Genomic DNA, 26,138 nt, shown 5'->3' with positions numbered 1-26,138 from the left:
TTTTTTTTTCTTTTTTTCCCTATTAAGAAGAGAACAGAAAGCATTTTTTTTTTAAGCAGTTCTCCAGTCATATTACTGAAAATTAAAAGTCAGCAGATACAAAAACTGTAGCAGCTGACTTTTAATAAACAGGCACTCACCTCCCATGATCCACCTCTGTGCTCACCTGAGGGGGCGCCAGGGACCATCTTCGGTCCCCGACACTGGCATCTTAACTGTGGGCACCCGGCTGTGAATGCCGGGTGCCCAACTGTGCAAGCCGCGCTGCACATTGTGAATGGTCCAACAGATCTCTAGGACCTGTGGCATGTCCCTGAAGACTGCGGAGATGGTGGGAGCAGAAAACCAGGTACCTACTCCCCCCCCCCCCCCAAAAAAAAGTGTGCCAAATGTTTTGTAGGAGGGGAAGAGGAGGCCTTAAAGTGGAACGTCCCCTTTTGGGTGAAGTTTCAGCTTTAGATTTGTATTCCTAAACCACTTTTTTTCCTGGGGACTCAAAGGGGTATATTTGCTGAAACTCAATCTGGTGCAGCTGTTCATGGTAGCCAATCAGCTTCTAACCTCAGCTTGTTCAATTTAGCCTTGCCAATAAAACCTGGAAGCTGATTGGTTACTATGCACAGCTGCACCAGATTCTGTGTGCACCCGTTTTTAGTAGATCACCCCTAAAGTACTAAGGAGTTGAGCAGTGGCGGCTGTTGCTCCATAGGCCGGGGGGGGGGGCGGCGGCAGACGGACTGCACCACACACCCCTCCCCCACCAGGCCGCACACCAGGACCACACCAAGACCCAGGACCCCGGACCCCCCCATGGCTCACTCACCCTTAGCGGCGGCAGCTTCAGCTTAGGTTTCTTCCCCCTCAGTAGAAGCGTCTCCTCCCCCATGCCCAATGGCGTGGCTTCTACTTTCGGCCAATCAGGAAACAGGTCTCAGGCCTGTGAGAGCCTCTGCCTGTAATCACATGGTTAAAAAAAAAAAAAAGCCCCATTGAACTCCATGCGCCTGGCGCCCCGCATGTAGATCAGGGGTCCGGGCGCATGGATAGGGGGGGCCGTGCCCCTGCGCCCCAAATACACCGGCCGCCACTGGAAGTGAGGCTACCCACTAGGGGGAACTCAGGTAATCAAATTAACTTGAATAAACAAGCACATAGACTCGTGTAGGACCCCGTTCACATTAGGTCGCTCCGACTTAGGGGGCGACCTGTGAAGTCGCGTGCAGCGCGACTTTGGTGCGACTTGCACGGACTTCACATAATGGAAGTCAATGCAAGTCGCCTCCAGGTCGCCCCCAAGTAGTACAGGACCCTTTTTCTAAGTCGGAGCGACTTGTGTTGCTCCTATTAGAACGGCTCCTGTACTACACAGTGAGAGCAACGGTGCATGACTTGTCAGGCTGACCAAGTCGTACCAGTGTGAATGGACACTGAAACTTTAACAGTTCTTGTCTGTTTGGATGTTTGGCATGATGATACTTCAATAAATTCAAGCAACTTTATTCCATGACAGAGTGCGACCTTTTTCTTTTTTCACAAATCAAATTAACTTACCAGCATGTCTTTGGAATGTGGAAAGAAGGGAGAACATGAAAACTCCATGCAGTCCTGGTCGGGATTCAAACAGTGGACCCCAGTGCTGCAAGTTAGAAGACCTAACCACTAAGCCACTGTGCTGTAGTTTTTCTGTAAGCTGGACAGAAGCAGAGGCCTTCACCTTTGACAATGCAGTAAACCATTCCTAATTAAAAACAAATGCAACACCTATCCTTCCCTGCCCTACATCTTCATGTTCTCTTTATGGCAACCAACTTAAAGATGTCCCTTCCTCCCTTCTTCTACCTATGCTGCCTAACGTTTGTTAAAAAAAAAACATGTATATACTTACCTATTTTCAGCCAATCCAGGCATGTGATTCCCTGTGTCAGTAAATGGTGGCTGCAGGGGAGAAGAGGGGGCTCTCCGACAATGGCTGGGAGTAGTGACATCACCCATAGGCTGCAGTACAAAGGAAGGAAACAACCCAGAGTGCCACTCATTATCAGGACCCAAAGTCACTATAGTAGAAGCAGCCTCAGCCTGGCTCTGTCCAGGCAACACCCCAACGCATTTCACCCCACGCATGGGGCTTAGTCATGGAGCCACCCATAGGCTTCCTTATCCCAGCCAGTGACTGCACTACTTTCTCTCCCCAGCAGCTGCTGCTAACTGACACAGGGCACCCAGAGCTGTGGATCACCAGAGCTGGCTGATAATAGGTTAGTATACACAATTTAGTTTTTTTGCAGGTTAGGCAGCATATATAGCAGGAGGGGGGAGAGGACATGTTTAAACATAGTTAATGTTAGGCAGGAGTTCTACTTTAAAGTTGAACTCTAGGCAGAAAGCTAAATATACAGATAAAATCCATATACTGTGCAGGAGCCGTTTTACCTGAGTTCTAAGACTAAAGTGGTTGTAAACCCCTAAATATGCCCAGTGAAGTGACTGGCCTCAAGGGATACACAGAGATGAAACAATTATTCTTACATAAGTTATGCCTGCTTATCTACAATCTTCCCTACCTCCGTTCAATGTCCAGAATTTATAAACCTTGTCTGAGCTGTCAGAAAACAGGGAGCAGAGAGCTGAAATTACACTCGGCAGAGCTCAGTGAGGAGAGCTCTGAGAGCTGATTAGAGGAAATGGACACACCCAACTTCACACAGGAACAGAGCTGAGGCTGTCAATCACAGGCTGTGTGCAGGATCTCCCTCCCCTGTCACCTTTTTTCTCTTGGTGTCAGGAAAATCTGTTAGAAGTGACTCATGTTGATAGCAGAGAAATAAGGCAGCAGACAGACATGACACTTAAGCCCTGTACACACGTAGCGATTATCGGCCTCAAATATTCGGCCGCCGACCGATCGGCCGATTGTAGGCTTGTTAGTATGAAGCTTCCGACAGCCGACAGCGCATTTTCGGCCAAACAGAATCTGTCGTGCAGGCATTAAAATTTTTGTAGGCCAACACCAGAACGGCCGATTGTTCGCCAGTCAGTACAGATTTCGGCCGACAAACAGCAGATTTGCAAGACTGGGCATGCTCAGAAAAGAAAAAAGACAAGGAAAGTTAACCATCACATGACAACACTTCTGCAGTCGGCTGTTGTTGGCCGACAAAATTCGTGTGCAGTCTTTTGCACTTTTCAGCGGACAGGACAGCACCGGATAAAAGACGGCCGATCGTTCGGCCGACGATCGGTACGTGTGTACGGGGCTTCACACTACTAATAAAGACAAGTACACACTATAGAGGGATATGCTTTGTTCATATTTCATGGCTGAGGTTTACAACCTGTTTAACACTGACTAGCCCTGATTGGCAGGACAAGACACCTGTTTTTTTTTATCTGCTGCAATTAAAAAGGAAGTAAACCTTGCCCAATTTCTTTTTTTTAAAACCCTGCAAAGTAAATGCATATTGTGCTAGTATGCATACCATACTAGCACATTATGAAACACTTACCATAGAATTGGACTGATGCGCTGTCAACTCGCGCTAGCGCTTCCATCTTCACCCAATCTTCCTTCTGGGATCGCCTCCTCTGGCCGTCTGATTCGTCGCGCTGCAACGACGTCACTCCCGCGCATGCGCACGGGAGTCACAAATGGGCAGCACGGAGCTCTGAAGGGACAGCACGGGTATACCGTCCCTTCAGAGCGCATGCAGCGGGGTCATCACCAGTGCGAATATCTCCTAAACTGTAAATGTTTGAGATATTCATAGTACATACCGGTAGGCCTTCTTATAGGATTACCTGTAGGTACAAGGTTGTAGGGGAGGTTTTCATTCTCTCTAAGTTAGGCTAACAGGTCCAATGCCTCCCCTAGCCTGTGTTTGAACACCGTAAAGGAGAAGCAGCAAACTGATAAGGTCATCTCCCTGTCACTCTGCTCTCTCCTGCTGCCAGCATGTTCCTTGTGAGCACTGCAGCAGTCCTGATTGGCTCCTGGTGCTGCTTCTATCTCTCTCCCAATCTGAGCTTAGCTGGTATCGGCTGATAACAGGTTAAATTCAGGTACTTACATTGCAGAAAAACATTTAATCATGTATTAATGAATAAAGAGCTGCATTCATTTGTGTCTTTTATATCTTTCCGGGTTTTAGCTTTAAAAAATAAGCCAAATGCAGACGATAAAACTACAGGCAAGCTGGTTTTCTGCTCGTGTTCTAGCCGATCCATCAAAGCACATAAAATTGTATTTTATAAACACAATTTAAAAGCCTCAAGAGGGCCCGATAATTTTATGCAACCTCAGAAGGCGCTTGAATTAAAGTGCAGCTTTTTCGGTAGTTGCAGACAAACAGTGGAATGTGTCTAAATTGTGTTTGGCTTTTCTTGTGAGGATCTTGAAAGTTTCCCAAAGTCAAGCTGAACAGTAAGATTTATGACGATGATTACTCTGTTAGATGCCAGCGCTGAGCTAATGGAGATCAATGGCTCTGATATTGTATGCTGGCTGGGGAGCACAGCGGATTGTTGTGTGTGTCGAGAAGCAATGATAGCAGACCACGCCAGCACAGTGCTCAGTAATGAAACATAAGTGAATTTAAAGGTAACGTATAGTGGTCGTGTACATTTATTTATTTTTTTTGGTCTGAACTTAAAAAATTTAAAAAGGTAAAAAAAAAAAAAAAAAATATATATATATATATATATATATATATATATATATATATATATATATATATATATATATATATAAAATTGTTTTTTTCTTTTAGGTACAGTAAATATATAATATTTAGGTCAGCAGGTGAAGTATTTATTGCTGTCTCAACCCAATGGCTGTTGAAAATAACTTGCATTTACAGAGATCCATACATCCGGGTACAATTTACAGTGCCTTGCGAAAGTATTCGCCCCCCTTGAACTTTGCGACCTTTTGCCACATTTCAGGCTTCAAACATAAAGATATAAAACTGTAATTTTTTGTGAAGAATCAACAACAAGTGGGACACAAACATGAAGTGGAACAAAATTTATTGGATATTTCAAACTTTGTTAACAAATAAAAAACTGGAAAAATTGGGCGTGCAAAATTATTCAGCCCCCTTAAGTTAATACTTTTTAGCGCCACCTTTTGCTGCGATTACAGCTGTAAGTCGCTTGGGGTATGTCTCTATCAGTTTTGCACATCGAGAGACTGAAATTTTTGCCCATTCCTCCTTGCAAAACAGCTTGAGCTCAGTGAGGATGGATGGAGAGCGTTTGTGAACAGCAGTTTTCAGTTCTTTCCACAGATTCTCGATTGGATTCAGGTCTGGACTTTGACTTGGCCATTCTAACACCTGGATATGTTTATTTGTGAACCATTCCATTGTAGATTTTGCTTTATGTTTTGGATCATTGTCTTGTTGGAAGACAAATCTCCGTCCCAGTCTCAGGTCTTTTGCAGACTACATCAGGTTTTCTTCCAGAATGGTCCTGTATTTTGGTCCTGTATATATGTGGCAAAAGGTCACAAAGTTCAAGGGGGCCGAATACTTTTGAAAGGCACTGTACATACAGATTTAGTTTAAACATATATAACAATGCACATCTACATACATTTATTTATATCAAAATTTATATTAAAAAAAAAAAAAACGCATGCTGTGAAATCTATATCTTACAATTCCTATATGCATAATCATAAAAAAAAAAAACAACACTCCTTTAATTTATACCAAATATCTGCAGTGTGTAAAAGTCCAAATATAATCATTAATATATAGCAGTCCCCCAAATATAAAATTCTCAAGAGTGCCAGTGAACAACAAGTGAATAACTGGATATTATTATTTATAGATAAAGTTGATCAAGGGATTATCCGATTGCCTCTTGGGGGATCAGGAAGAATTTTTTCCCCCTGCTGGAGCAAATTGGATCATGCTTTAACCACCTCCTTCCCAAGCCTATTCTGACACTTCACTCCTACATGTAAAAATCGACTTTTCTCTTTCGTTCATTGACGGACACAGCTCCATATCTTCTTTGACCCTTGGGTTATGCTGCTCTCTTTAGGAGTAGGACACTAGGCGGAAAAGAGTTAAAAGAGTTTGACTACGCCCATAGGGCAGTCCAGGGAGTATACTCCCACTTCCTGCATTCTACGGAAGGCGCCTACTGAGCATCTTCAGCATTCTACGAGGGCGCTTAGTGCCTCTTGGGCCTTCCGTCATCTGGCGTCAGTGGTGCAGGTTTGCAGGCGGGCACCTGGTCGTCCGTGCACACTTTCACAAATTTTATAGGGTAGATATGTTGGCATCTGGTCGCAAAGTTTTGCAGGCCGCTGTTGGAGAGGATTAGTCCTCTTTGAGGGTGTACATTTTTACCAGGTGAGCTCCAGTTGTTTCCTGGTTGAGCTCCTGTTTTACCTGATTGGCTACGTTTAGGCTTTGGGAAAGATGTTTATTGCTGTGTTCTTCCCACCCCTCGTATTGACACTCCTTTGGGACGTCCCAAGGGTCCAGAAGATATGGAGCTGTTTCCGGAACGAAAGAGAAAACTGGATTTTTGTCTTACCGTAAAATCCTTTTCTCTGATGTTCATTGACGGACACAGCACCCACCCCTCTAATGAGTCGGGTTTATGGTCTTCTGACACTACTTGTTACAAAACTGAACAGCTAGCGCAGGAAGTGGGAGTATACCCCCTGGGACTGTCCTATGGGTGTAGTCAAATTCTTTTAACTCTTTTCCGCCTGGTGTCCTACTCCTGATGAGAGTAGCATAACCCAAGGGTCAAAGAAGATATGGAGCTGTGTCCGTCAATGAACATCAGAAAAAAGGATTTTACGGTAAGACAAAAATCCATAATCCATTTTTTTTGCTAGAAAATTACTTAGACCCACAAACATTATATATATATATATATATATATATATATATATATATATATATATATATATATATATATACATATATATACATATATATATATATATTTTTTTTTTTTTAGCAGAGACCCTATAGAAAAAAATGATGTGTGTTGCAATTTTTTATGTCACACAGTATTTGCGCAGCAGTTTTTCAAACGCAGTTTTTTTTTAATAAAAAAAACAGTAAAGTTAGCCCAATTTTTTTGTTTAGTGTGAAAGATGATGTTACACCGAATAAATAGATACCTAACATATCATGCTTTAAAATTGCGTCTGCCCTTGGAATGGGGACAAACTACGGCACTTAAAATTCTCCATAGGCGACACTTTAAAACTCTTTACAGTTTACCAGTTTAGAGTTGTACAGGAGGTCTGGTGCTAGAAGTATTGCTCTTGCTTTGATGTTCGCGACAATACCTCACATGTGTGGTGCGATCACCATTTACATATGCGTGCGTATGTAAATGGTTTGCATTTGCACGTAAGCACAGTGTGTTGGGGGTGCTTTACATTTTTTAATAGTTTTATACATTTTTTTTTTTTGCAATAACTTTTTTGCTATCACAAGGTATGAAAAAAATCTCTTGTGACAGCATGGGCTGTGACAGGTCCTCTTTATGGAGAAATTTGGGGTCTATTAGACCCCAAATCTCTCCTCTGGCCACTGGTGGCCAGGTAAACAAAGGAGCGGAGCTGGAAGTGACGAATACTCGTTGCTCCCAGTTTCCAGAGAGAGGGGAACGATATCAGTTCCTCTCTCTCTCTGTACAGAGCAGCCATCGCCGCCTGACGCATCACTCCCGGCCTCCGCAATGGCACTGGAGAGCCGGGGAGAGGCCATCTGCAGAAGTGATCTAGTGGCTAAATAGCCACTCAGATCACTTCTGCCTAAAACAGAATCGCCGGCTGAAAACAATGGTACCGGGATGACGCCTGTAGGTATAGGCATCATCCCGGTATTACCTCTGAATCTTAAGGACGTATAGGTACGACCATTTGGAGGAAGTGGTTAATAGGGTTTTTTTTCCTTTCTCCGGATCAACTGTGGGTATAGGATTGTGTATATAGGATTGTTTAAATATTTTTTTTCCACCTTCTATTGGTTGAACTAGATGGGCTTTTTTTCAACAGACTAACAATGTGACTCCAATACTGCGAATTCCCCTTGTTTCACCACCAATCATCTTTTGCTCTTACCTGAAACAGTTGAGTGCAGGAGGGAGACAAGGGAGAGCCAGATGGGTGCTTCAGCTTAATAGAGCTACACAAGAAAGACATGTGGAAGATGTTGGGGCTTTTAAGGGGATGGGGGGTGGGGGTGGTAGAGGGGGGTTTGTATGTAGGGGTCAGAGCTGAAGAGGGGTGAAAGTGAGATGTGGATGGGGATGCAGAGGTAAGCCGTGGAAGAAGGCTGAGCTCTGCCCTCTGTGTTTAGCGCACCCCGATCTCTGCACTCTGTGTGTAGCGCACCCCCGAACTCTGCACTCTGTGTGTAGCGCACCCCCGAACTCTGCACTCTGTAAGACCCTTCCACTGTTTGTGAAATTTGACCACACCCACTATTTGATACGGTTTGGAGGGTGTGTGGAGGGAGGAGGCGGATTTTGGGGGTCGTGGTTGAGTTCCTGCACCTATTTTCTGAGAAAAAAAGCCCTGCTTATCAGTTACATTGTTTCCGGATATCTCAAAGGATTATCAATCCCACCCCTCCATATTATGGGGAGGAGGAGAGGAGGAGGTGTTCTGTAGTCCTGCCTTACGCCACAACATTATGCTTCATAGAGTATAGAGACTGAGTGCTGTCATACTAGGACTGGAAATATGTAACTGGCAGGATCACCAGCTAAAAACTAAAGAACTGCAGAATGCCACATTTAGGGACTCTTTTCTAATCTTGGGTTAAGATATACTTTAAAGTGGAACTTCACCCAAAAGGGGAAGTTGTGCTCCTCTTCCTCCCCTCCATCCCCTTTTAATTTTTTTTCCACATTTGTTTAAGATGGGAGCGGGTACCTAGTTTTGATTGGTACCTACTCCTACTTCTGTTTAAATTGCCTAAGCAAAAAAAACAAAAAACAAAGGGCCAGTTTACTGTCCTTCTGACTTAAGGGGGTCAGACTGTGGTCATTGGTAGTAAAAGAGGCCCCAATGTCAGTGGGAATAAACAATGCCTCGCCTTTGGTGTTAATAGGAGAAATCATGCTGCGTCGCTGGTGTCATTGGGAGTAATTGTGCCCTATCATTGGTGCCATTGGGCCCTATTGTTGGTGTCATTGGGAAGAATTGTGCCCCATCTTTGGTGATACTGGGAGGAATTCTGTTCTATCGTTGGTGTCATTGGAAGGGATTATGCTCTTTCATTGGTGTCAGTGGGGGGAATTATGTTCCATTGGTATCAGTGGATGAAAATAGTGCCCCAAGGGCTGGATAAAAGCAAGCAAAGGGCCACATCTGGCCCCCGGGCCGCAGTTTGGAGACCACTGACCTAGGCAATCCAAGCAGAAGTTCACCCTCCCCCCCCCCCCCCCGCCTGCAACCTACTGGGACTTGTCACAGGTCCCATTAAATTATATATCCAACTTTAGTTCTGTTCAATTTACATCAGTATACATCTGTTTTTTCAGGTCTTTCTTTTAAGGGCTCTTGCTCACCGTCAGCTGAGCCCATGCAGTGTAAATTTCAGCCTATTTTCTCTGCCCAGGCAGCCCAGGTGGATTGTACATTTTCTATTTTTTGCATGGGCCCATACCCCGTACGAGTGTTAACAATAGACCCACAATGTAAACGTGTATAGAGGCGCACAGCCATTCATATCAATGACAGCCTGTGCGCTGCACCTGGACAAAGGAAATATGCCGACAATTATGCTGAATGGGCTCCACCGGCCCATGTGCAAGAGCCCTTAGTTGTTAAAGAGAGGTCATAGGTGGGCAAAAGTATGGATATAAATTCACTCAACGTAAATGGATGACATCCATCTACATCTGCAAAAGCAGAAAGGGATGCAAAGCTTTTAGCGCAGCGGCCTATACTGGCAAACAAAGAAAAAGCTCTAATACAGTTCTTTGGAGCATTTATCAGTCATTTGCTAAACTAAGGGAATGGGGTGGACGGCAGACTTTACTTCCGCTTTAAAGTACCGGTACTCTGTTGTAAAATATTTATATTTGCCTTATAACTGCTCCAGGATTAAAACATTATATTAAACCAATGTAATTAGGATCTTAGATCATTCTGAGCTTGGTGTGTTCACGAAATCTCAAGACAACTGAAGTGTATTAAATCTCGTTAATAAGAAACACATTAAGACCATGTACAGTTCCTTAACCGAGCAGGTAGTAAGTTATGAGGCTGTTGGGGAGCATTGATTATTTATACAAGATAATCATAAAACTCTGTATCCTCCTATTATTTCCCACTGTGCGCCTGTCCTAACACAATTGGAGGCTTTAAAGGAGAACTCCAAGCAGGATACAGCATTCTATACATTTGATAATTTTTTTAGTTTTTTTATTTTTTGGTTTCTTTTGGTTTGTATTTGTATTTAAAAAAATAACATTCGAATGAATGTTGGGCCTATAACAGGAAATCAAACCAGTTGTTTTCTTTTCTCAAATCTTCACACCATCACAGTCTCCTCTCAAAAATGTGTAAGTTGTAGCCTTGAGCTTTGCAAACACTGCAGATCACAATACAAAAGGTGCACTGACCCTGGGGGGGGGGCTTTGGTGACTGAACTCTAGTATGGCCGCTTAGCCTCGGAGCTCTGCGGACCGACGGCGGAATCCGCTCACATCGGAGCACCACCGCACCCACACCAGCCGCATCCATCAAGCTGAGGCACAGGAGAACATCCACCATGCCTCAGAGGAGGAAAGAACCACCGCCACAGCCCACAGCCCCACAAGCTGTCCGGCTTCTTCACCTCAGCCTCGAGGGGACTTCACCAAAATGGCGGTGATGCCCGGGCCTTACAGCAAGCCGCAGCCACACACCCCAGCACCAGCAGGCAGCATCCTACAGACATGCAAGCCCTTCCGACCAGCGGGCCCTCCTCGGCGGCATCCACTCCTACCACCAGGAGTCCAGTGAAAGCCAAAGGTGCATTGAACCTGATATTATGCGATAGTTTTTACCCTAATTCTTACAATACGGTACATAAAAGGAAAACAATACTTTATTCCAGAAAGTATGCGTCCTAAACCCCAACTCTGGAATTTTTTTTTTCAATGTTCCCTAAGACAAAAAAAGCAGCTCCTCTTTAGTGCTTCCCCCCACAGTTATATGTTTTTGCAACAAAAGGTCTTTAGTATTGGGGGGTTACGAATGACAATGACACTGCCCTTTCCAAGAGGTTTGTCTAAGCTTTTCAGATAGTAGAAGTGCATTGCAGGTTCTTCAGTTATATGACCAAAGCCATAACTTAGGACTCCGTTGTTCCCCAGTTCAGTTTTTCAAAGCAAACTTTCTCCACGATAGGCCTCTCCAATAATGATAGCTCCAGGTAACTCTCTAGGAGCCTGCAGTTTCCTGCTTGTGAAGTTTTTACGTCCTTGCTGCAGTGGTTCTGCTGGACCTGTGGTTCTGCTCACATGTGCTGCTGGCTTCTGTGCTCACTTATGGGTGTTGCCTGCTCTACTGTGGATTTCTATCCCTTTTCCTTCTATCTATATATTTCCTGGTCCCGCTTCCCACTCTGCTTGTCTATATATATATATATAGACATGCTCAGTGCAGCTCGTGTTGCCTGAGCAACTTCCTAGTTTCTCCTTGCTCCTGCTTTCACACATATTACTTGTTTTCTGTGTTTGACTTCCCGTGTATCAACCTAGATTTTGTTTACCGTTTTTGTCTGCCTGCCATGTGCCCTGACCTTGGCTTGTTTCCCAGATCCTCTTCGGCCATCTATACTCTGCTGGGTGTACCTGGGGGCCACAACCTGTTTCCAGTCTGCTTCAAGTCCATCTCCACCTTCAGGGGCCCTGGTGAAGGGGCAGGCCGGGGCTTAGACTCTGCAACTCAGGGAACTCCAAAGTTGGCCTTCTACAAGGGCTCACTACCATAGAAACCCGACAAGTGCTCTAAGCGTGCCAAATGCAAAGGCCTCCAGCTAAATGGCTATTTTCAGAAGACTGTACACTCCACCATTCCATAAAGCCCACAGGCCTTACTCATGACAGGCCAACTGCCCCATTCCCTTTAGAGCTGGCTACCAACTTCTTCCTCCAGGCATTGGCTACACTGTTAGTAAGAAGGAATGACCGCACTTCCGATAAAGATCAAAAATGGAGTGTGTTTATTCCACATCAAATAATTGGCAAAATATGATACATACACGCTGTGAGTGCAGGACAAAACGGTAGACGCGTTTCACGACTAGATGTGTCACTTACTCATTACCACTGTGCCTACACTGTTGTCTTTCTTGATAGCAGAAACATTTTACTCTGCAATTTGCACAAGTACATCTTTTAAGGTCATAAAGGCAAATTATACAACATCAAGAGCAAAGAGCATAGCATTCCCAATAGCAGGGATCGGGACTCATTAAGTCACAGTACCCACATGTGGCTTACAATTTCTAGCCCTGTTCATGAGCAAATAGAAGCACAACTTATAATGCATCCTTTTCCAACTATAGGCAATCTAACGCTTTCCCCCTAGGGAAAAAGCTATTCACCACCTGACTACATAGTGGTGCATGAGTTACTCATCTTTTCTAGGAACATTGGGCATTTCTCTTTTCAGTGGAAGCTACTCTGACCCATCTAACTCCTCTCCCAAAAGGTTTAAATCCCCCTAGTGAGTGTAACTAATGGACAGTAGAGCACCCAAGCAACACTTGGTTGGGACTATACCTTAAAGGGAACTTATACCTTGTCATACCCAGAGCCTTTTAACTATGAACTGAGCCATTGAACTTAGTGTTATGATGCAAAGCGCAGCAGTGATGTAATCATGCCTCATCCCTCAAAGCTCAGAGTTAGGCTTTATGTTCTTGTAAATTTACCTGAAAGTATTTTTCAGGATCAATTGCTCCAGTGTTTGCAGCTATAGATGTTAGTGTGGGTCCTTGGGAATATGTGAACACATCCTTTTCATAGCCTGCCCACATATTGATTTTAAAATAACACTTGTGTCTAATTATTGGAGCACTCAGGCAAAAAAACCTGTGACTCGTTTTATTTTCCATGGAATGTCTTTTTAGATGACCTAGCCCTGACTGGAGTCTCACAGCATATGGTGTGAATATGAGAACATGAGACGTCTGCAGCTTCACATTTATCATCTCCTCTCCATTTTCCATGTGGAACGCAATATTGAAATGTAGTTCCCAGAGCTGTCCTTATTTGCATAGTTTGTTCTCGGTTCTATCAAAGATGGCCGTAGGGTGACTTTTATCCATTGAGCTCATTAGAGCGGGCAGTGTTCTGCCGTGGCCTTTATCATCCTGCCAGCTCTTCATCCTTTTATATTTTGGCTGGGATAAGGTACAGATGGTGCCAGCGACTGGCACACATTTTTCCCCTGGTGTGCTGATGGCTCCTGTGCTGTGACACTGCACAGCTGTCACTAACAAGTCAAAAACACCTCATGCTGAAAAATGTGTGAAGAGCTTATGTTGCCCATAGCAACTAGATACATTAATTCCTACTGGGAGCCAGGTATGATAGGGAGAAACAAATTACTATGGAAACAAGAGCCACTATCCTTTCTGACACATGGACCCCGCCCCTTAGTACGGGGAAGGGTAAATTATGTGCACCGTCATCCATTAAAGTGTGGATAGCCAAACGATTTAAAAAAAATACATGCCTGTATTTTTTTTTACATGGTAATTGCATTTGCATCTATCTATCTTTATACTTACCTCTTAGTTTAGATTCTCTAGTTTTTGTCTTCTTTTATTATCAGCATTCCTCCTCTAAGAGTGGTTTAAAATGATCCTCAAAATGGTAGGATTACATTTACATTTTAGTAGTTTTATCGATGAATAAAAAGAGACTTAGAGATATAGGAAACGCACTCTAGAAGGGAAAAAAAAAAAAAGATGGCAGCAAATAAGGCTCACAGTTTGTAGGGGGAATCTCAATTCCTAACCCCAATTTAGTTTAGCATGTTTTTTCTTTTATCAGGTTTTCTTGGTAGTAGCCGTTGGCCCTTTAATAGCAGACAAAGTCAACCCAAAGCTTTATCGTAGCCCTGTGTCATGCCCCAGCCTGGCCTAATCAGCATCACACATAGCCTATTCCATATCTTCCTCAGGCCTTACATCAATGGACCCTAAAATTAGCTTTACCAAGCACAAATTTAATTTCCAGAAGACGTTCCCATCTTGGGATTGGGAAAAGCAAGAGCCTACACAATTACAGATTTGAAACTACTTTTGCAACAAAGCAGTGTAAAAGTAGCCAAAAATGCAACTGACCGGTGTGAAGAGTTCCATAGTATTTAAAAGGATGCTTTTTCATGCATTTTCTTCTGCTTTTTTGTTAACAGAAAAACTGGCCAAATACTGATAAGTGTGAACATGCTCTATGTATTATGTAAAAAGCTGCAAATCTATTAAGAGGTAGACCCAGGCATCTGCTGTGCAGAACTTCTGCCTGTCAGTGTCAGGCAGCCTTTTACATGTTACACTTTTCAGTCTAGCCCTAAAATAAACATTTAGCACCCCCTACTGAACATCACTTAACCCCCACAAAACACCAGTGTCTCCCTATCCTCCCACTTAAAACCAGTGCCTCCCTCTCTCCCCACTGAGCACCAATAACACTAACACTTTTCCCCACTGACAACAGAGCATTTTTCACCTCATTGACATACAAAATAGACAATGACATTGACCAAATGTGGCCATATTAGGTCAATGGTGTCCTGAGCATCCTCTGCTCTTTGTTACATGGAGCTGCGAGGTGGAAAATGCCCTCGTCATTTCTCTCACTGACCACCAACGCCAGACATGTCTTCCTCCCACTGGCTTTGACTGAAGTCATTTCTTGCTTTCTCTGACCACTGACTTCGCACATGTATTACTTCCACTGATGCTGGGCATTGGCTAATTGGGTACTGAATTTATCAGGAATGACGGCTTGCATTTAGATTTGTTCAAAATCTAAGTTCGGACGGAACCCATGTTCATCCGTAAATACAGACATCTTTTTCCTCCCAAGAATCTTTGATGCCAAGCATTATATTCTTCCAATGACTACAGATGCTGGGAGTTTCTCCTTCCCACTGACTCAACATTGACCATTGACACTGGGCATGCCTTTCTCCCACCGATCTGAGAGCAGGCATTTCTTTCTTCCTCTGACCACTGATACTGAACATACCTTCCTCCCACTGATGCTGGGCATTGCTTCCTCTTACTTACCCTACACTGGTCATTTCATCCTCCCACTGACCACTGATGCTAAACATTTTTCCTGGACCTCCTCATGTCAGCCTACCATGGGTCAGTTCCCCCCTCTCTGACCCCTCCAGGACCACCATTTTCTTAGCCCATAAATGGCGGCTGTCTGCTTAAGCAAGTGTTCTTTTTCCATCCTCGCTCTGGACACCTTTTTTTAAAAAAAAATAGCGGTTTTTGGTTTTTTTTTTTTCCTTTTTTTGTGTGTTTCTTGACTCGTTTTTATCACCCTGTTTGGGGTTCAGCCTCTTCCGTGTCAGAAGACCCCCCCCCCCCCCATATGGGCTGTAAACCTCCCGAGGTGATGGGTGTACTTGGTGCTGGCACTGGCTGTGATGCAGTTAAAACAACTGCATGTTTGCTCTAGGCGGTGGGCTGACTAACAGTATAAAGTACTGTGTGTTTGTTGTGCAGGCCCGCTGAAGACTATGCTGCGCTGGCTGGCATCGCAAAGTCGCCAAGAACAGCAGGATCGTCTGTCCGAACTGTCCAGACCGCCTTCACCTTTACCTCATTGTAGCCACTCAGATCTGAGCCAAGAGAGGTTACAGCATAGAAAGACCTCCAAGAAGAGTAAATCTAAGCGTAAGCACAGAAGAAGATCCTCTTCGTCTCCCAAGCCATCTTCATCAAACCAACGAGAAGAGAAAGCCTGTTGGGCTTGCTCAGCCCAAGTTCTGCCAGGGAAGCTTGTATGCGCTTCTTGCTTCAAGAAAGCTGCGCGAGACAATGCGGCAGATGCTCGGCAGGTGAAATCCTATATTAAGGCAGCTGTCAAGGAAGGGTTGAGGAACATTTCTAGGAAACCAGCTCACCCCGCTTTGTCTTCAGCTTCAGAGGATTCAGAACTGGAAGCATCAGTCTGTTTTAACTCTGATTTGGAGAGGAAGCAATGCAAATATTACCCTGATCTGAAGAAATCCCTTCCTTCCTTCCGCCTCATTTTTGAAATTCAGGAAATGGTGGAGGATGAATGGGCTAGGCCAGACAAAAAACTGAATGTCCATAATAGGGTCTCAAAGCTTTATCCTTTCAGCCCTAGAGATGCAAAACTATGGGACACTGCTCCAAGGGTGGATGCTTCATTGCAGAGGCTGGCCCACCTTATTACACTTCCACTGGAAGATTCGGTATCTTTTAAGGATCCCATGGATCGCAAAATTGACACAGATTTAAAGAGATTGTATACGGTGGCAGGAGCAGAATTCAGGCTGGCTATGGGGCTCACGTCTGTGGCAGCTGCCCTCAAGGTTTGGGTAACAGAGTTGGAGGCTGAGTCTTCAGGAGAGGGGCTTGGAAGGGGTAATTCTTCTCCTTTACAGTTTGTAAGATCAGCATCAGTGGACCAAGTCAGGATGACCGCTAAGATGATGGTCCATTTCGTGACAGCCTGTAGAGCTTCATGGTTGAAGCACTGGTCAGCGGACAATGCATCTAAACACAGCCTTTTTTCGGTCCCGTTTTACGGGAAGCTTCTCTTTGGCAAGGCTTTGGAGTCAGCAATTCAGCGGGTCTTGGGCGGCAAGTCAGGCCTGATTCACCGGGAGAGTAGGAAGCAGCGCCAGGCCTTTTGCTTCTCCAAAAGGGCTAAGGGGGGTGTCAGAGAAGCTTGTTCCTATAGGCCGATTAAACCATTCTTCAGACAATGGAGGGCAGTTGGTTTGCCCTTTCTGAAGTCTTCCAAGTCCAAGCCCAAACCTTCTGAAAGTGTCTCTGCCCAGATTCAAACCCGGACAAAGCAGGTGATGTCCAGATCCTTTCTGAGCTTAAAGGAATGTATGCAGTATCTCCGTCTTCTGTCCTCCACGATCCCAGTGGTCCCCGCGTTTCATCATTAAGCGTCTGACGTTATTCGGGGCCAAGTGGTGAAACATGTAGGGATATGGATATGCAACACGTCACTTCCGCTATTTGGGATGCAGGTGGAACGCGGAACGGCGTCCCCTGTTTTTAGAGGATTGAGAACAAGTTTGTACACTAAGTGGAACTTTTTCTTTACTAAATAAACTGGTTTGATTATTGCGCAATGAGAGGCCTTTCTCTTTTCATATACCCCTAATCTGAGAATAAGTACCTCATCTGATGGACCCTAGGACCTATATGGATTTATCTCTATGCTATTTTTGACTGCCTGTAGTGGGGTCAAATACATCTGGTGAGTGGCTTGTGCATGTGATTGTCGGTGGAGGAAGGAATCTTTATTCTCACGGGTGATCTCTGGAGTGAAGTGTCTTGAAGAAGAGTGTCTATCATCTCACTGCCAAGGAATAAGGAGATATTTAGTGGGACTTTGTGAGCACTGTTTTTTCACATATTGATTTCTTCGTAATCATTGGTTGTTTATGAGCAAGGTCGATTTGATATATACACGTTATATATACATTTTTCATCACATTTTTAGTAAATTAATTTACAATGTTGGTGGATGTGAGCTGTGCTGTGTCTCTTTGCTGGTTGGGGATGTCTCTTTGCTATATGGGGATGTCTCTTTGCTGGGTTGGACTGTTTCTTTGCTGGATTGGGCTGGCTCTTTGGTGAATATATGAGGATGTCTCTGCTGGATTGGGCCATCTCTTTGCTGATTATATGGGGATGCATCCTTGCTGAATATATGGGGCTGTTGGATTTGGTGGGACAGCCAGTGGCCCTGGAAAATGTTTGTGGTCATGCTCAAGGGGGGGGGGGGGCTTAGGGATGGGCCCTGGCCTAAGCTCTGCATTCCCTTAATAGATAAGTAAGGCATCCACCCACATCAAGACACACAATCATCCCAGCTGTCCAAATTAGATCTACTGCACTTTTCAGTAACAGCGTGGCAAGTGTATGGACATAAAACATAGAAACAAGCACCTCAATTAAAAGTACTCACATGATATTATGAATAAAAGAGAGCTCTGTATACCAAATAAGAATCCATACAGTTCTTCGTACCGGCCAGTAACCAAGATGGCTTTCTTCCACTAACCAACAATGCTGGGCATGTCTTCCTTCCACTGCCTCAACATCAGGTATTTCTACCTTTCACTGACCACCAACTCCAGTGTTTCTTCATTCTGCTAACCCCGACAGGGCATTCCCTCTTCCCCCTTGAATAGGGATGAATGAGTCAATGGCTCAGTCAAAACCTAGATGTGGACCAAACTTTGGCCATCTGGGCAAACATTCAAATTTTTTCCCATTCGGCCCCCTGTTTACTTGGGGCTGAACATCACAATTGGAAGCGGAATTAATACTGCTTCAATATATGAAGGCATCCCACTGTCAAAGTACCAGATTGATATAAAAGAAGAAGCCCGGAACCTAATTTATTGTCTGGAGCCACAGCACAAAGACTTATTCTGCCTGCCCTTCATAGTGTCCATTCTCTGCCTCCCACCATGCAATTTCCCTGCAGTTGCATTTTTAAAAAAGTGCAGGGACCCTTTTCTGGCTTCTCCCTCTTGCAAACCCAAGCTGCAGCAATCACATAGGTGTGAACCTAGCTTAACTGATCTAGTAGCCTCCTTATTCCAGAAATCACTGATTTGTAATAAGCATGTATGAAAGTAAAGTCAGAACTCCTAATCTGCATAGTTATTTCCAGTCAGTGACTAGTTAAGAATTTAAGTCCATGGCTGACAGCAGACAACTCACATTTTGAAAATCTGTTCAGGAATGGAACCCTCTACATCACTCTCAGAACAGGTTACCTTCAAACATTTGAAACGGTCCTCAGGTTGGCTTTAAAACCAAGCCTAATTCTACTTATCCATTTTCTATTTCACTTGAACGCTGAGAAGTCAGGAAAGTCCTAGTGCTTACGGCAGCATGAAAATGAACTGTCATTACTCAGCTTGCAAAGTACTCAGTGGAGCCGAATTTCAGATTCCTCCGGCAGCCCGCAGCATGTTGAAGCAGCTACCTGGTGCCGCATGCAGGCTCCCGGCTTATCAGCTGCGTTCTTATTGACTAATTTGTCATCACTGGCAGAGGATGTTCCATTAAGGAACCGCCATTGAATTATACCCCACAGATCTTGGCACGATCCCTGTGCCTATATATTTTGCCCAGTAAGGGAAATCTTTAAAAAAAAAAAATTGTTTGTTTTTCTTGCCTCTTAAATAAAACCTATACTGTATAGAGAAAAAAAAGCTAAAGTAAGCCCAAAACTGCTTAGCGGTTACTATAAAGTTGCAAAAAGAAATCTTAGTGTGGCTAGCTCCCACATTGGCCTTTTCTGCACAGAGCTGCCAATGCCACTATGAGTTTGGTGAGGCTACCTATGGAGCAGGCAGGGTGAAATCTGTATGCACAACAAAGTGTTGATCATAGGCGTGCGCACAGGGTGTGCCGGGTGTGCCTGGGCACACCCTAATCACCTAGGGCACATTAGCATTATCGCTCTGTTTGCCAGTGAGGAGATGGGAAAGATCTCCCTCGGACCTGCTCTGCCATAAGAGAAGTGCCACACACTTCTATTTCACTTTGCAGCAGGGAGAGTAATGTACCGGGGCCATATACATGTAGGCAAACACATGCATGTGTATTTAAACTTTGGGGTGCACACCCTAATGCAATAGGCTGCACACACCTATGGTGTTGATTAACAGTTAAGGGGATATTTTATTCTGCCATGGAATTGATTGCTGACCACTGGCTTCTGTACTCAGCATGTGTGCTAGTCAGGAATGTTGGAAGTGCTTATCAGCAATTGGGAAAAGTTAGAGACCCAAAGGAAAAAAAAAACAAGAGGATCGGCATGACAGACAGGCAACAAGCGTTTTCAGAAGGTAGAGGTTAGCAATGGCAGCCTATACATTTCTCTTATAATAGATTTTCAGGAAGTTTGTGTTTGCACTGGAAAAGTGTTTACTTGGCCTTTTGGAAATAAAAATGTTCCTTCTTTCCAATGTCAGCCCTGGTTCAAATCGATGCTACTTTGAAATTGTGCTACTTCACTTGAAGTAGCAGGTCAGCGTGATTTCAGGTGCTACTTGAAAGACATTTGTGCGGCTTCATGCACAGATGTCTATTGAAGTCGCACCTGAAATCGGCAAAAGTGTCGCAGGAACTACTGTTGCCAATCAGTGCAGTGCCGCAAAGTTTGAATTGCACCGATTGGAACGGTGCCATTACAGGCGATAGGCTGCGACTTGAAAAATCACTCCAATGTGAACAAAGACTCATAAAGCTAGATTGTGTTTATTCAGGTGTATTATATAAGACAATGCAACGAGTACTGGTTCTGTATGAGTTTAGTAGCCACCAATCAGTGAAATAGGGCTTTGCACATTCAGCTATTCCCTTAAAGTAGTATTAAACCCTCTGTGCTTTTACACATAGAGCATAATAAAATAAAATTCCCCAGTAAATTATTTGTTAAAATTCTTACACCAGCACTTGCAGTTTAGATCTTTCAATGTGATCCACTGTGGAATGCTTTTTAGAAGGACAGCAAGGACTGAGAACAAGCCCTTAGGCCAAATGTGTCAAACACATGACCTGGGGGCTGAATACATTGGAGTTGCAGCACTCTTGTCCTTGTATACATCTTCTCTCAACAGTCGGCAGCAAAGAGGAGAGCCCTCTTCTGGTCCTCCTCCAGACCCTGCACTTTCTGCTCCCCCCCCCCCATCTACTTTCCTGCAGCAGCACATGGTAAGGATGGAGGAGGGCCCTGTGATGTAAGGGAGGGTGGGGGATTCTTAACGTCTAGTGTAATGAGGAATGGGGGGAGGAGTGCTGTGCTATGGACAACTAGTTTTAAGGCCCGTACACACGATACGAAAATCAGAAGGGAAATTTCGTCCGATGAGCGATCTGCTGATTTTCGGATTGTTAGTATGGTGCTTTTGACAGCCGATTACGAATTTGTAGTGCCGGTTCACACTGATGCGGCTGCGGCGATCGCGCACTGCTCCTTCATTACATGCGATCGGCTGTGCGGTGCGAGTTTAGCCATACACTTTGTATGGCTAAATTCGCACCGCACCCGCAGCAAAGACGCACAGAACCCTTTTTTGCAGCCGCATCAGGATCGGATAGCACAGCGGTTCACACTTGTGCGATACGATCCTGTGCGAACTGCAAGATCGCACTGCGATATGCGATCAAACTGGGGGTGTCGTTAAGATTACATTGACACCCCCAGCGTATCGCATATGGCAGTGTGAACTGCCGGGGGTGCGTTTGCGATGTGGGGACAGGCTGCGAATTCGCAGCCTTCCCGCATCGCATAAGTGTGAACCGGGGCTCAGACGACAACTGGATGTGCAGGCTATAAAATTTTTATCGTACATCAACACAACATCCAATTTTCATTTAATTAGTACAGTTTTTGTCCGAAAAAAATCCTAAGAGCAAGACTAGGCATGCTCAGAAACGAAAGAACACATACAAAACAATCCACAACACATGACATCACTTCTGAAGTAGAATTCTGTCTTACGGGAATTTTCGTATGAAAGTAACCTCTTCACTTTCCACATGAGACTAGCGTGCAACAAAAAACGGACGACCGATCGTTTGATAATCTGATCGTGTGTACAGGGCTTTACAGATACAACCGGCCCTTTGAGGGCAACCATAATGCTGATGTGGCCCTCAATGAAACAAGAGTTTGACACCCCTGCCTTAGGCTAAAAAAATTTTTGTTCAATTTCATGTAGATTTACCTTCAACTATGTAGGGCCTGCCTGATTGCATACATATTGAAAGTGTTTAGGTTTGACCCCATATTATATGGTTTTGGTAAATCTAAAGGAAAATTAGACAAGGAAATTGTATAATGTGTAGCCAGCTTTACACTGAGATTACCGAATCAGCAAAGCACAATCGCTGTGCAGCTCTACTGACTTGAAAGCAGTAAAATGTGGCTGCCCACATGTGCATGGACACTTTTTTTTTCTATTTCCTTTAGATTTATCTTCAACTACATAGTGCAAGGGACTGCCTGATTGCATACACATTGAAAGTGTTTAGGTTTGACCTCGTATTTTTTGGCTTTGGTGATTCTATAGGAAAATTGTACAAGAAAATTGTAAAATATATGGCCAGCCTTACCAATTCTACATAGAACAAAGGTTTTTAAAATATTCATTGATAATAAGACCAGATGTAATAGATGTGTTTGAAAAATAATCATTAAACCATTTATGTTCCCCTTTCATTGCTCGCTGTTGCTGTTCTGTAACATTGGTTTTTGGTCATTTGCAGGTACAATTCCACCACTCATAAAGTCCATTGTGACGAGCGAAGAAGGTCTGTCAAACAATAAGGGGATAAAAATGCTGGTGACAATTTCCTGCATCCTCATCGCCGTCCTGCTTGTCTTCGCCTTGCTGCTGATTGTCAGGAGGAGGAGGAGAGAACAGAGACTGAAGAGACTGCGAGGTAAGAAGCTCCCCTTGTCAATGTGTAGCATGTGCACCAAGCAGATAAGGAGGAGGCTTTAGTCTAAGCAAGAAGGACGATGTATTACAAATGTCAGCCTGGGTTTCTTGTTAATGTCAGCTGTGCTGCAGAGTATATAAAATGGTGCGCTACTTACAGCTCAAGAAAAACAGAACAAGTTTTTGTATATTAGAGAAGAAGCAGAGTAGAATGTTTTTGGAAATCAACATCTCCTTCATCAGGCCCAAAAGCCTTTCTGTTGAGCTTTGCCTAGGGTTGCCACTTTTTCTTCAAGCCAACCCAAACACTTTAGCGGTGCACAGCTATTTTTTTTTTTCAGTGTCCCCCTTCCGTCATATTACAGAGGTCAGTGTCACTCCCCCTTCATAATACAGGGGTTAGTGTCACCCCCTCATAATACAGGGACCCCCCATAGAGACCCCTCCATTAAATACCCCTATATTAGTGCCCCCCTTTGAGACCTTTCATTAAATCAGAGTCCCCCCTTAAAGAGGAAGTAAAGTCCCTAAAAAAAAACATGAAAAAAAAAGCCCTGTAAAGAGAAAGGCATAATGAGCTAGTATGCATCGCACACTAGCTCATTATGAAGTACTTACCTTAAAACTAAGCCCCTGCCGTGCCGCCCGCTCAGCGACAGGACGGCCGACATGTCCGGCCGTCCTGCTTCCTGGTTCGCGCCCTCCTGCCATCTGATTGGCCGGAGGCGCGATTACATTACTCCCGCGCGTGCGCGCGGGAGCCACTGTTCGCGGCACTGAGCTCTGAAGGACTGGCACGGGTGGCCGTTCCTTCAGAGCGCATGCGCCGATGACGTCATTGGCAGTATGCACTCTAAATATCTCCTAAACGTTGCAAGTTTGGGAGATATTTATAGCACCTACTGTATAAGTAAGCCTTAATATAGGCTTATCTATATGAAAAGACAAAGAGAGAGGGATGAGAGGATCCCACAGCATACTGGGGTCTCTACAGTCTCTCACATGGCATTGGGACTTTGAAGGCTAAAAGTGGATTTTGATCCTGATGAAAATAAATACAACAATATTATATATAAAAATTATATCATTTATTTATAGAGACATATAAAATTGTATCAAAAAGCGTATATTCAATAAGCAAATAATGCATGTACACAAGACAGTACAGGTTATCCACTGGATCCCAAAAAGCCTCTCAGAACAAAGGCAATTCATGTGAAAATTCTAACAAGTCATGATAAAATCATGATACCAGTTCATAATGGTATGGGATGCATAAGTGGAAACTATGGAATGGAATATGAAAATAGGCTTATCTATAGGTAAAAGTTTGTGAGGTGGGTTTACAACCTCTTTAATCAGTGCATATACAGACTGATTTTACTGTTGCAGGTTTAGTAACACTTTAAGTATTCTCCACCAAAATACTTTTTCTAAAACTGTAGGATTACTTTATACTATCATTTTGGATACAAATAGTGCTTGGCATTTTTAATAATAGCAACTACTATTATAGACCAATAAACCCGCACTGCCTAATAATACAAAGAACTAATAAGATTCTACAGTACATTGTTTGATATGGGTAGTAAAATGAACAGACATTCATCTTAACTGTAATTTCAGTATAAAGAAAATCCAATTAAAAGCAGGATATTGTTTTTAAAATACTGAATACTAATTTTTTTTATACTGAAATCTCTAAATTCAACCAATTGAGAGCTACTTTCCCAGCATTGGTAAGAAATACACTGCCCGGCCAAAAAAAAAAGTCGCCACCAAAAAAAAAGTCACAGACTCTAATGTTTTGTTGGCTTTGATTACGGCATGCATTGGCTGTGGCATTGTTTCGATAAGCTTCTGCAATGTCACAAGATTTATTTCTGTCCAGTGTTGCATTAATTTTTCACCAAATGATGGGAGAGTCGGACCGCTGCATAAATCCTTCTCCAGCACATCCCAAAGATTCTCAATGGGGTCAAGTTCTGGACTCTGTGGTGGCCAATCCATGTGTGACAATAATGTCTCATGCTCCCTGAACCACTCTTTCACAATTTGAGCCCGGTGAATCCTGGCATTGTCATCTTGGAATATACCCGTGCCATCAGGGAAGAAAAAATCCATTGATGGAATAACCTGGTCATTCAGTATATTCAGGTAGTCAGCTGACCTCATTCTTTGGGCACGTGCCGTACCTATCCAATAGGATAGTTACTGCATGCTTAGTTTAGTTAGTTGCTTAGTTAATTCCAGGTGACGACTTTTTTGTTTTGGCCAGGCAGTGTATATAAACAAGATTCTTTGCCACCCCATCATTACACCATGAAAAAATATTAATTTTCAGTGATGTACATATGTATGCCTGGCCCAGCACTATAGTAAATCTGATGGGGCGTATTCCCCTGGCCTCCTACAAACACAGATGTCGGCCTTCATACTCCGATCCAGAGCTGCTGTCGCTCACAGACATTACTCACTTCTAATGGTACCATGCATGTTGCAATTAGATAATACAGTAAAACCTTGGATTGCGAGCATAATTTGTTCCGGAAACATGCTTGTAATCCAAAGCACTCTTATATCAAAGCAAATTTCCCCATAAGAAATAATGGAAACTCAGATGATTCGTCCCACAACCATTTATTCATAAATCCTTCAATTTATAGTCCATATAAAAAGATTATAGCATTGCGATAGGTTGTGTAACCATACAATGTCCATCCACAAATAGCCGCTTCCACAAGGGGATTGGAAGCAAAATCCAGTAGGAGCTACAGAGTAGCAATATGGTTCCATTTAATGAAGGTACAACATTTAGCAACTCACATGGTTGATGAATAAAACAGGCACATCTAAGTATGCAGGCATCCGGGGTAAAGCTGTCCACATAGACCATCTTCTGCACCTTCGGCTGCTAGTCTGCAATCCTGACCGGGAAGACCACCCTGCAGTAAAGCGATCTGAAAGCGAGGGGCAGCATGGAAAGGATGACGTAGATGACGGTGCGGAGGATGGTCCTATGTGGACAGCTTTACCACTGATGCCTGCATACTTAGATGTGCCTGTTCCAATCATCAACCATGTGAATTGCTAAATGTTGTACCTTCGTTAAATTTAACCATATTGCTACACTTAGAGGTGCCTCTCTTCTCTTTTATACTCAGCTGTGACTTGAGGCTACTTGTATATCAAGACATCGCTTGTATATCAAGTCAAAATTTATTTGAAAATGTTGCTTGTCTTGCAAAGCGCTCTTAAACCAAGTTACTCTCAAACCAAGGTTTTACTGTACAATTTACCAGGTTTAGATCAAACTGGTTTAGATCAAACAAAAATTGAACATCTAGTAGGCAGGAGTAGATGTCCACCTCCATACTATAGAGTTAATGTGGAATGTGGAACTTTAGTTGGAAAATTAAGTCCTGCTAGATCACTTCAGGCTGGCCCATTTTGC

The 26,138-nt window shown here is 43.7% G+C and overlaps 1 protein-coding gene across 1 annotated transcript in view; it reads left to right on the top strand.

Annotated features, from left to right (window-relative positions):
- Positions 1-26,138, top strand: part of DSCAM (DS cell adhesion molecule) — a 779,527-nt gene that overhangs the window by 631,972 nt on the left and 121,417 nt on the right. The window contains exon 27 of the mRNA XM_082245233.1: positions 22,509-22,685. Coding sequence (XP_082101359.1) covers positions 22,509-22,685 — 177 coding nt within the window. The remainder of the gene's footprint in view (positions 1-22,508; positions 22,686-26,138) is intronic.

This window comes from Pelophylax lessonae (genome assembly GCF_965119305.1).
Source record: "Pelophylax lessonae genome assembly, chromosome: 2".
Lineage (NCBI taxonomy): Eukaryota > Metazoa > Chordata > Amphibia > Anura > Ranidae > Pelophylax > Pelophylax lessonae.
Note: the sequence above shows the minus strand (reverse complement) of the source record. Positions and strands in the feature narration are given on the sequence as shown.